The following is a 12029-nucleotide window of genomic DNA, read 5'->3' as shown; positions in this document are numbered from 1 at the left end:
CTTTATTGCTACCCATTTTGTCCTTCATGTAAGTGAACTGAAATAAGTTTAAAGACACTGGCAGTTTTTTCTCTAATAGTCCATAACTGTCCCATCACATCCGATCCTCAATATTGATAAGAGCGGATCACTAGGCTCAAAAGATAATTAATATTTGCTTTTATGTGACTTACTAATTGAATAATCTACAGTGAGGCTATAATGCTGTTAAAAAAAACAAAATTATAGACTGTATAGAATAAAAAATCAAACGTGCAGCAGGATGGGGAGGGCTCGTATGTTTTCTTTAAACCGGAAAAGAGGCGGGGACAGCAGTAACGTTAGCAACCACGCTGAGCGACAGGGACGGTTATCGTTAATGTGAAGAAAGGACTGCACTCTAATATGTTTCTCTAAGTACAGACTGAGTTTATGTTGCAGACCGGGAGTACCATCGGATCCACCTGAGAAGCGGCGTCCTTTGGTACCGAGCAGGTAAGGCCGAAGGCTGACTGTGCCGTAGTCACTGTGGGATTGTCCCCGATCACAGGAGGCTAACGTTAGCCAGTAAGTTGCGCACGAGACGGCTATCAGTGGCTAACCATTTCACCTAAACACTCTCTCTGGAGGGTAATACGTTCACCTTTTGTTGTTTTTATACGTTCCTTGTGGGTATTACGTCAGATAAAATGCTCTTAGGATGGCCGTTAGCATGCTAAGGTTAACAGCGAAATAGTGCTAGTCAGCCCGTGACGCTGTCAACGCCTCGACTGGTTTTGACAGCTCACTTTGGACAAGGCCGAAGCCACACACATCTGTAGTATTCACTGTTTTTATCTACGTGAGGCTAAACCACCCGCTGTTTTAAACCAGGGTAGTTAAAACATGGCCCCTTTTAACTGAGTTTTTTTTTTTCTTTTTTTAACATTATGGCCAATGCTACCCATTTGTAGACAGTCTGTTGCTAAAGTGAGCTGTTGAGCTTTACATGCGTTGTTGTTTTTTCCGCCTTCCGGTGTTTATTGTGTTGCTGCTTATCATTTCAAAATTTCCCTAAAGATAACAGCTACAGCCACAGCCAGCATCGCTGCTTTCATTAGTGGTGCGAGATTCGGGTTAACGCCCCACCCTGACCGCGCCACCCCTTTGTGCACAGTTTATATCATGTAGTATTGTCACGTTGCTGGCGGAGGCAGTGAAACGGTGCAAAGAAAGGTTTGTTAGCCGAGATACTCTTCCTATCACCAGCTTTACGTAATCTCACGAGGCTTGACAGTGAAACTAGCTTCTAATCAGATTTTCCTGGTGTGTACTACAGAGTTTAAGGTCACTTCAGCTTTTGCAGGGATGGCCGCAAAGTCCAGGTAATTGCGAGGAGCCTGGTAAGATGAACGAAACCTCGCCCTGTTTCACTTTGCAGGGATTTAGCGTTGGTATGAAATGAAATCAGTTTCAAAGGCGTCATTGATTATTAACTTCGACTTAGAGACTGTTTTGATGAAGGGAGGAAGCAGGCTTATTGACTTGCACGTGACTGAACATGAACTTTTCATATCTCCCAGTCGAGCTGTTGTCTTGACCAGATCATGACGCTACAAACCCAGACACAGATGCAGGTTTTTTTTGTTTTTTTTGCATAAATAAACCTTTGGCTTTCCACCTTTACTGTGATAAACATGATGTTAACAACTTTGCATGCAATTCTGGTAATTCTTTTGCCTAACAATATGCAGAGCAATTGTGTTTATGTGCATTGTCCCCCAAAGGTCCACTCTGAGCAGGAAATACCCTGAAATATTTGCCATCTTCCTGCTGTCAATTATAATATCTGATATCTAATGTCAGATATTTAATGGACTATCATTGTTTTCTCACTGCTAAGATGATGGATTAATCAGCAGTTCTAGTTTTGGGGATCACATTTTGTCAGGAATAAACTGATTGCTTTTAATTACTTAGGTGAACTCAAAATGTTTAGCATCTTCTGCTCAAAGACAGACCTGGAACTAATTGTTTAGTCGCTGAGTATTTTATTATATATTTCTTTGGGTGATTAGAAACGAGAAGACTTAAAATTGAAGAGAAAACATTTATGTGCTACCTGGATAGTAACTCAAGCATCGTCGACCCGTGATTTTGTGCCCAGAATGGCTATTGGATGATCCGGCCTGGCTTGTAATGATGCATTTACATGTGCATCTTTTTTTCATCTGCATCGAAGAGTAATATTAGTGCAAACAGCACTTGGAACAAAACACAAAGTTGGCTTCATGTCATTAACCACAAACACTGACTGATGAGATGGAGCTATGTCCTGTGTGTACTTCTGAGGTTTCTTTCCCCCCCTCATACTGTTGTTGTTGTCTGTGGGCTGTACAATGGAAAAAACAAAAGAAGAAACAATCAAAGAGGGAGGGAATCACAATGATCAGCTTTCTCTCTTAAACCTGGTTTTCTGCTTCAGGCTCTGTGCACGCTCACTTGACTGCGATTGAGTGCCTCCTGCTTCGGTCAGAGGAATTCCTGATAAAAGTCTATAAAGGATATGAAAAAAAAAGACGACTTTTCTGCAAATAAGCTGAGAGTATTACTGCAGAAAGTCATTTATTTTGTCACTCAGTGCACTTTCAGCGCAACAGTTATTAAAAAAAACGTGACTGCTACACATTTGAGCTCTGAAATGTTAAACTGGATCTGTAGAAACATTAAAACTAACCCGATGTGTTTACGCCTGACTCTGTACCACAGCTTAATGATGGAGAGGTAGAAATCCCTTAGACTATGGCCAGATCAAAGTGAAATGGAATATTTTTGGTGACAAAGTGTTTTTGTCTGTGTTAAACAAACTTTGGAGGAGATTGGGAGAAATATGAACTTTACTGCAGGCCTTCATTTGGTAGTGTAAGTAAGCTGTGACTGAATAGGTTACATGTAAATAGAACAAATTCCCCCAGTAAAGGATCAATATCATCCTTGGACAATGTAACCCCCCCTCCCCCGGAATATAGAATGATTAATAGATTTATAATTTAGATGATTAATTTATAGCAGAGAAGGTAGTTCTGGCGTGGCAGGTGAACAGCTGGCTCTTCTCATTTAGACAGACTGTTCTACAAAGGACTTTTACTGGTGTTTTAATGGAAAAATACTGACTGTAAGAAATAAACAAGTCATTAAAAAGAGTTCATTTTAGCAAGGTTTCCTCAGAGGGAAATTAATCAGTGGAAACTAGGGAAGAAGGTGATATAGGTCAACTTCCAAGAAACAACAATAACATAACAATAATTTTGATGATACAAGGAAAAAATGCTGGGCAATGTTTTATTGATGCTCGCAGGCAGCAGCATTTATAAGTGTGAAGAAAATGAAGAGCATTTTCTATCCCTCTTTTCTAATGAGTTACTGTCATTGATGACACAGTTTGTTGTTCAAAGTGCAAATCTATTGAAACAAAGTGCCAGCGGCATTATAGTGCAGTAATAGTGACACACCATTATGCAGCATAAATCAAATGTAAGCGCAATACTAGCCTAGGGAGATTTTCCTGTGACAATGTTAAGTAAAAGTATTAAATAACTTCTTAACACGTACGTTTTAGAATAGCTAAAGTAATCTAACCTTGTAAATTAAAAAATATTTTACAACTGGAATCTCGTGTCCTGAGTTGAGCTTTCAACCAGCTGCTTAAAGCCCCGCTTTTCCAGCATGTAACTGCATCAGTAATTCCATTTATCATTTGCAATTCCTGTCATGCAGATTCAAACCAGCGAGTGCTCCAGCGGCACTTGGCGGAGACATTTGTGTACCTTTGGGTAACACATCTCCAGCTGCTAGCATCTCCTCCTTTGTAGCCTGATTGTACTCAACTGTGTTTTTGCCTCGAGTGGTGAAACAAATTTGTTGTTTTCACCCGCGGTGGGAACACTTTTCTTGCATATTTTCCAGAGTAGTGTGCTTTTTTGGAAGTTATTGAAGTACCTTTTTACTAAAACACTGAAGGCTGACATGTACCTTGTGCGCTTGTGCGGTATTGTCTTGTTCCACATGCACCAGGGAACATAAACACATGGTGTTGCTACAGCAATGATTTATTGCTATGAGGTTTTAATATCTCATAAACATTTTTACTGGTGTTATCATGAACAATAAGATATGGTAGAGCAATCACTTTATTGGCCCAGAGCCATGGAGCTGTTGGTTGTGTTGAAGAGAATCAGTGAAAATGTGGTGCATAATTACACATATTTTAAAGTAAACTCTGAAGCTAACCTGTTCCAGACCATGATATTTGAGCAGCAATAGTCACAGTGGTGATCTAGGAAGGTAAAAAGAAGTTGTGACGCTGGAAGTTCGGGTTTTAAGCTCAACATACCTCACTAACCCATTATTCTCACTTTGTAGTACATCCCTCTGTTTTGAGGATGCACATCTTCCTCTTTGCACTAAAATAGATGGAGCTATATCCTGTGTGTATTTCTTTGTTTTTCACTGATATGTTTGCACTTAACAGGTGTCTCTGTGCTTGTTGGCAAGCCAAAGCGGTATATCATAGGTTTAAAGACATTGTGTATGCTGTGGCACTCTGTATGAGTCATTTCATCATTAATGTGGTTTAAATCTGCTGAGTGAATCTGCTGTCATCAATCAGTAAGTCTTTATTTATATAGCACCTTTTGTGAAGGTTAGTGGAGTTGTAAGTGCATAAGAGATGACTGATAAGACAGAAATCAGTGTACTAAAGTAGAATAATAGTAATTAAAAAAAGATAAGCTATGTAGAATATTTTAAAGGAGAAAATATCATAAAGTAAAGGCAAATAAGATGTAAGCACACCATGAGTATATCAATAAAATGAAGTGAAACTGAAAACAATAATCCAATGCTGGATAAAAAGGAAAAATTCATATTTTTATAAAGCACTCTCAGTCACCCTGTAAGTACATGTGACTGCTGTAACCTGTGCCAGCGACTGCATTTTGGAGCTTTGTGGTGAATGATGCTATCATTGGTCTGGGGCAGACACAAGTTTTAAGACTAAAGAGGTATTTTCAGGTAAAAATAGAAGCAGTTATTATTTTAAGCCTTTTAGTGGCTGTTGTCGTCCATATCGGACACTACAGATAAAAGTGAAATTACCGTCTTTTGTGCCTCCTGAAATGCAAAGTGTTATCACTTGTGTAATGTGTAATAATGTTTTCTGTTTCTTTAATGCTTCTGTTCCGTCCAGTGACGGTACCCAGAACCTGTTGTGGGGTTTTGTGCTCACAAAACCCCACAACAGTGACTATTTCTATAGCTGCGCACAAATTAAATATAAAAGTGTAAATTTAAAGAAAGTACACATCAATTTTTTTTTTAATTAATAGAGAGGAGGACAGCGAGGAGGTAAAACTGATCACGTTCTGGTGTGGACAAAACTGTGCAAAACCACTTAAAGATAAGGAGGAAAAACTGTCAGGAGGAGTTAACACATGCTAACAAGATGTCAAATAAGCTAAAGAAGCTACTTTAAAGCAAGCCATCTGTTCTGAGAGAAACTTTGTCTCCTGTGAAGAGCTGGATTTGAACCAAAGGCAGCAAGAAGATCACTCCAAAATGTCCCTGAAATTTTGGAGTGATCTTCACCTGTTCATTTGCAGCCTTTTCTATTTTCCCCTTTTCTAAAATATGATGTGTCAATATCTTACAGCTGTTGCCCAGTGTTTGATGGAGTAATATGTGACTTAAGAGAAATATGATTCCGGCAAACACTCACACTCAGCCGTTTGCTTTATGATGAAATGCTTCTTTAAACACAGCACTCTGGATAGGCAGACCCCGAGCCACCAGCGTCCCTTGTCATTTTTACCGGCACGTCCCCTGCTCCCCTAAAGGCCATCTGCGTCAGTGTGTGAGCCTTTTTTTTTTTTTTTCTGTTTTGTTTCTTTGGGGTAGGGGATTCGACTGCGTCCTTGATGAGGAGCCCGATGATGGAAAGTTCCAGCGGTTTCTCAGCATCCCGCTGCACGGGATTCATGTCTTTGTCGAGCTTCCTCTTTTCACACCGAAAAGTGGAAGTACAGAGATTTTGCTCTTCATTTGTACTAAAATGATAATTGCATCATAATTTTTCAGCACGTGCAAGAATGTGTTTGATGAAGTTTGGAAGAGCTTTTGTCATTTATTGGCAGACTTTGGCAGCATGGTGCACTGCTGGATACATCTTATGTATATTATATTACTGAAACTTGAATTGCCTAAGCTGAATAATCAATCATTATAACCTGTTATGGTTGCAGATGGGATCCAGAATTGTCTGTGAATGAGTAAGGGTTTATCCTCTGGTTCAAAATCAGCTATGTAAGCACTATTGATTTGCTTATAGTTAAAGCAAAGAGGCCACGTTACCCCAGATAGCAGAAGTCTATATATTTTCCTGTTGTTTTTGCTGGTGATTTTCCTTTGGTGCTGGGCAAAACCTCTTTGGTGAGTGCCAGCATTTTCATTTGCAGGGAAAACCTTAAATTATCAATAAGCTCTAATGAAAACTGATTTTGAGAAGTCCTAGATGCATGATGTCGTATACATCCATCAGACAGAGCAGGAAATAGGCTTGTAGCCACAGCTAATTAGTACATCTTGGCGTTTTTTGTTGTTGTTTTCTCTTTAATCTGTCAACATCTCTGACTCTCAATCAACTGACTGCAGCACAGTCAACTTGTCCATTTGACCATTATCACTAATTGTAATGGAGTGTGATCCAAAGCCTGTGCATGGGATCATTGGAGTGACTTTCACTTTCATTTTAGTGTGTTTATTGTCAATGCACGATTTTCAGGCATGCAACTAAGTCGGACACGTGTCATTCATTTCAGTGTTGCTGTCGGTGAAAATATGACCCTTTTCTATTCCCTTCTACAAAGCGTATTTCTCAGTAGACATTTCTTTGCAAGCAAGCTTGATTAGCTTGAGCTGTATGACCAGGTGCATCTGCTAATTGATGCTAAGTGACATCCATACAAAATATGATAATTTCACTTAGCACAGCTGAAGCAAAGGCTTTCTGGACAGTCTGTACAACACAGCAGTGTTTGTTTATTTCTCAGATAATTCCATTAAAAAAGGCACCATCAGCAAACACAGTGAGAGGTTGAGTTCAGTGACTTTAATTAGTGGAGGTGAAGCAGCTACATGTGGGTGTTTAAACCTTTGCCCCTAAATCCAGTACACAGATGGATGAGACACGTTTTTGTACTCTCCATTATGGTGTTTTGAAATCAGATGGGACAAACCAGTGATAGATCCTGCTGTAAAACTGAGGCACAGCAGACACTCAAAGGTTCTTGGCAATAATATACCCTAGATAATTGTTTCTGGCTTTTAGAATAACCGCCTTAAAATAACTACATGTTTTATTCAGTATAACTTGAAACTGGCGACTAAGTCTGTGAAGTCATCAGGAAAGTGTTCACAGAAGTCGTAGAGGAAGGGAGCCTAGGGGTGTTTTCTTTTTTATTTTATTTTCAGAAGTCTTTTGGCAGCTAGGCGAGTCGCCCCCCCGCTGGCCACAAAAGACAGCACCGCTACATGGATCCAACTTGTCAGAACAAAACCTCTTAAAGCCATAGAATAAAACCACAATATAAATATGTGTGACTGTGGCTCAGAAAGTAGAATAGCATTAGATGCATACCAGTTTGTTTTACTGTTTACCACTGGCTTCATGTTTCACGCTGGAAGCTGGCTGTCTTTTCATGGCGTCTGTGCTATTCAAGAGGAGTGGCATTGTTTTCCACTTCCAGAGTAGATTTATTTTTTTAGCCCTGGGTGTTGATGCTTGGTCTTAACTCGTTCATAAATCTCAGCACTCTGCCTTGTCATTATTAAAGTCATTTATGATGCGACTGCTTGAGCTGGACAACTGTGTCATGATCCACTGCTTGGCATGTCAGTGGCTGATAATAAGGGGATTTGCCAGTCATGCAGCCATGGAAAAATTTATCTTGTGAGGCGATGAGTCAGGTTACTCGAAGCCTGACTGTCTTGCTTGTCATCAGAGTTGTTCTTTTAAATATATCCTCCGTTACACTGTCAGCTATCAGTTACACGGTTGAGAAGCGCAGTTTTAAGACAAGAAGCCCTCCATTGTATTCTCTCTCTCTCTTTTTTTTTTTTTTTTTTTTTTTTTTTTTTTGTCGTTTTAACTCGGAGTCACTCAACTCAAATTGCAAGTCATGAACTAAATGTTATTGGTTTGTTTTTCTTTCTCTTTCACATCCTCAGACCAGTGGGTGAGCAATGCCACCGGTGTCCAGCTGTGACTGCCCCCACCTGGACTGCGTGGGTGAGATCACCAAGGAAGAACTTATTCAAAAATCTCATGTGAGTGACCCTCTCCACCCTCTGTTGTATTAAAAGTGCTATGCAGCATAACAAAGACTGCATGACAAGCCTGGTTTTATTGTTTTGGTACTTTCTCACCTTAAATTAAATAACCCTGACCTGGGTGTCACATTTTTCTAGGGCCAGTGCCAAGACTGTAAAGTTGGTGGACCAAATTTGTGGGCCTGTTTGGAGGTAAGACTATGTTTGCTGCTGGAAAATGCTGCTCTTGCTTAGTGAAAAAGTATCCGCATTAGACTGCATTTTCATTTTTCTGCATCCCCTGTTTAATTTTCTCCGTAGAATGGATGCGCCTACGTGGGTTGTGGAGAATCTCATGCTGACCACAGCACTGTTCACTCACAGGTGAGACATATCAGACTTTCCAGTGCGTTTCCATTGTATCAGGATTTGAAATTACATGCAACTTAATCGAAATTACATGCAACCAAAGGAAAAGCAGATGAGGAACAGATGGTAGTTCAGGAATACCAGGTCCCAGGAGTCATGACTTGCAATAAAAGCACCTCCAGCACCACTTTTATTTTTTATTGTTTTTTCTTCGTCAAAGAGCCCGAGTGTGCATCTTTTTAGCTTTTGAAGTGCACGTGCTCTCAAAAACCATCAAGCCAACTCTGTCTGGCCACATCTCCACACATCCAGTTCAGTTTCAGCAGTGGATCATCCATTATTAATCTCCTTTCCTCTGGGAAGTGCAGGAGACTCACTATTACTGTCGGTTCCATGGCTACAGTAACTACCCCTCCTGCAGCTCATCCACCCTCTGGTGCTCTCACTGTTGACTAAGGCTTTTCCTCCAGCACGCTAGGGCCATGTGGGGACAGGAGGACTAAAGGGGCAAACATGTAATTTGCTCTGGCTGTTACTATATCCGTTGTTAAGTCTGTATCTGGAAAAGGCTGTAAGAGGGATACTGGATACAGAGGGTGCTGGTGGAGAAATGTAATATTAGCTGGCCAATTTTTAAATGATATCGCTCATGAATTTAATATGCATCCTCTATCTGGGACATCTGTCTGCGGTGCTCGCCAGCCACCTTTTGTGTGTGTGTGTGTGTGTGTGTGTGTGTGTGTGTGTGTGTGTGTGTGTGTGTGTGTGTGTGTGTGTGTGTGTGTGTTGTTTTTTTCCCTTTCATTTTTCTTTCCAGTTGAAGCCATCTAAATCTTTCAAGAATAGGGACCATGCTTAATTAGTGCTCCAGAAGCCCTGAGGGCATTTTAATCTCTTGACTACGCAGTGATGGAGACTACTGCCAGATTGTATGTGACACAATAGTAAAGGGGAATAACGTTTTTGTTTTTTTTTTTGTTTTTGCCAAGCTATAGATCACAGAGCTGACCAAAACTCAATATCTGTACATTTTTATTACCTGAAGTCAAACTACATGGAGGTAAAGACAAGAGAAAGAATTACAAAAAGCAGAGAAGGAAAAAAGAGAAATTAAAAAAAAAAGAAAAAGATATTGATGATTGTTTATGTCAGAATAATCCTCACAGCTCGCAGCAGATTTTCTCTTTTCATTTTTTAATTTCTTAATGTGTTTCCGATGCATTTTGGCGGCGTCCTCTCACTAATATTATGACTGAATCAATTTGAAGGGTGTTAACATCCTTTGATATGTGTTGACATTTCTGGTACCACTTTGGCCATGTTGTATTTGCCTTATTTGGCACATTAGCAAGCAAATAAACAGCTTAAAAATAAGCATTTTTTTCAGGTTTTGAGCACTGGAATCAAACTATTCTGCTGAAATTCTGTAAAAGGTGGCCTAAGGTCGTTACCTGCTGCCAGTGCTGAGGTGCATGTGATGCTTCAGTACATACATCAGGAAGATAATGACTGACTGATGACTCAGTGGACTTGTTCGCTCATACTGTGTTATTAAATCCCTCTGGCACTGCTGTATCATCTCACATTCAGTTAGTCACATGATTTAAAATATCCCCCCAGCAAAACCAGTGACAAGAGGAAGGGAAACAAAAATCTTTCATTTCTTGCTTTCTCAACTTCTTAATTTTGCACTTTTAATTCCAGTTATCACCGTCTCTCAAAGTGGAGGATACTCAGTTATTCCTATGAATACCACACTGTCTAGCTTTAAATAGGTATTTGCTTTTGTTTGTATTTCAAACTCCACTATACATTTAAAAATGGATGTTTAAAGTAAACTCCTGCATATTTCAAGAAAATTATTTTAAGCTTTCCAGTTACTTTCAAGCTGCCGGTACTCTGAAAGTGTAGTTCCTGATTGGACCACAAGAAGAAGAATGGTAGCCTCTTGCATTTCCTAGCACTCAGTTATTTCACTCTTAAAGACAGAAGAGGCTTAGGAAGTAGACTTGACAGTCAAATGTTTTTTTTTTTTTTTAATTATTTGACACACAAAACTAGATCCAACCACCTCCTTATGACGATCACAGGGTAAAGCAGATGTTTTATTGCGGCCAACGCTGCCACAACACCACGAATGTGCTTTTAGTTTCAGTTTGAAAATAGCTTGAGAACGAGGCATGAGTTGTTGTGATGGGACAGGTTTTACTGCATTATTTCCTTTTCTCACGCAATATTATGATTAACAAGCAGCTGAATTTGTTTGAATACAGTTTTAAACAGTTAAATATTATATATGCTGGTAAAACATGCTGTAAAGCTCTGTAAATTCAGTTTGTTATGAATGCCCCACCTGGCATGCTTCCCTTTATAAATGTTTTAAATTGTGGTGTTTCGAGGCTGTGCTCAGTCTAGTGTGTCACCTCTGCCAGCTCTGCTCTGCACCCCTGTGGGAAGGCTAATGTAGGCCCGATGAATAATACAGTGTATTTACTGCTGCTCGTATTTGGTCTCGTGTCAACCCGCCCAACAGCAGTGGGTCAGCAGAACTGGGCCACGTTTCCCCTTTAGCCTTCGCTCTGCCTTGATCTCCACCTTTGACTTGAGACATCCAGTTTAGTCTGACTGTGGTTAAAATACTCTGAAGTCTATCCTTTTTTTTTTTTTTTTTTTTTTTTTTGTTTCTACTTCAAATTTGGGTGGTGTATTACTATGGACCAGTGTAAGTGCCGCGCCCAGTTTGAGATGGTTTGTTTCCCTGTTACCATCTCTGTGTAGATGGAGGGGTACATTCATTGATATTAATTTATTCCTAAGTGTCTTGCCCTGAAATCTAACCATCACAACTAATTGCCAGACTCTTACCCTAGCCTAAAATCCAGGTTTAACTTGAAACAGGTCTTTGAAGGGATGTGAAAAAATAAGAAAAAATATTATTGTATTGCATTTTGTTTCCTGTGACAAATTACTTCTGTCACCTGCTGATGTTGTTTTGATGGTTCAATAAAGCTACAATCTATAATCTGCCTGTTCTGCAAGCCACATGTTGAACAGAAACACAGACATTCAGTGATTGTATCCTATCCTTATTTTCAGAGCAGTAAATGTATGATTGGTAGATGAGTGGGTCATCTACCAAAAGAAAAGGTTTAGTAGACGACCTCGATTGATCCCCGGCTCCTCCATTCCATGTGTTAACGTATGCTTTGACATACTGAATCCCGGTGCATCCACTGGAGTGTGAATGTTTAACTAAAAAGCACTTAGACATAGATAAAAGTGATGTATCATTGTTTGTTCTGATTGGTTGAATGAAATTTGTAGTATGGAAATGCTTT

At 39.8% G+C, this 12029-nt stretch overlaps 1 protein-coding gene across 3 annotated transcripts in view; it reads left to right on the top strand.

The window, feature by feature from the left end:
* Positions 1-293: 293 nt before the first annotated feature.
* usp33 (ubiquitin specific peptidase 33) overlaps positions 294-12029 on the top strand; it is a 28762-nt gene continuing 17026 nt past the window's right edge. The window contains exons 1-4 of one of the 3 annotated variants that reach the window (XM_040015431.1): positions 294-474; positions 8242-8340; positions 8482-8535; positions 8644-8706. In XM_040015431.1, coding sequence (XP_039871365.1) covers positions 8257-8340; positions 8482-8535; positions 8644-8706 — 201 coding nt within the window. In that variant the 5' untranslated portion in view covers positions 294-474; positions 8242-8256. The other 2 variants (XM_040015413.1, XM_040015423.1) reach the window with 2 other exon arrangements.

This window comes from Simochromis diagramma, unplaced genomic scaffold (assembly GCF_900408965.1).
Source record: "Simochromis diagramma unplaced genomic scaffold, fSimDia1.1 OVJJ01000205.1, whole genome shotgun sequence".
NCBI lineage: Eukaryota > Metazoa > Chordata > Actinopteri > Cichliformes > Cichlidae > Simochromis > Simochromis diagramma.
This window is presented reverse-complemented; position numbering and strand designations above follow the sequence as displayed.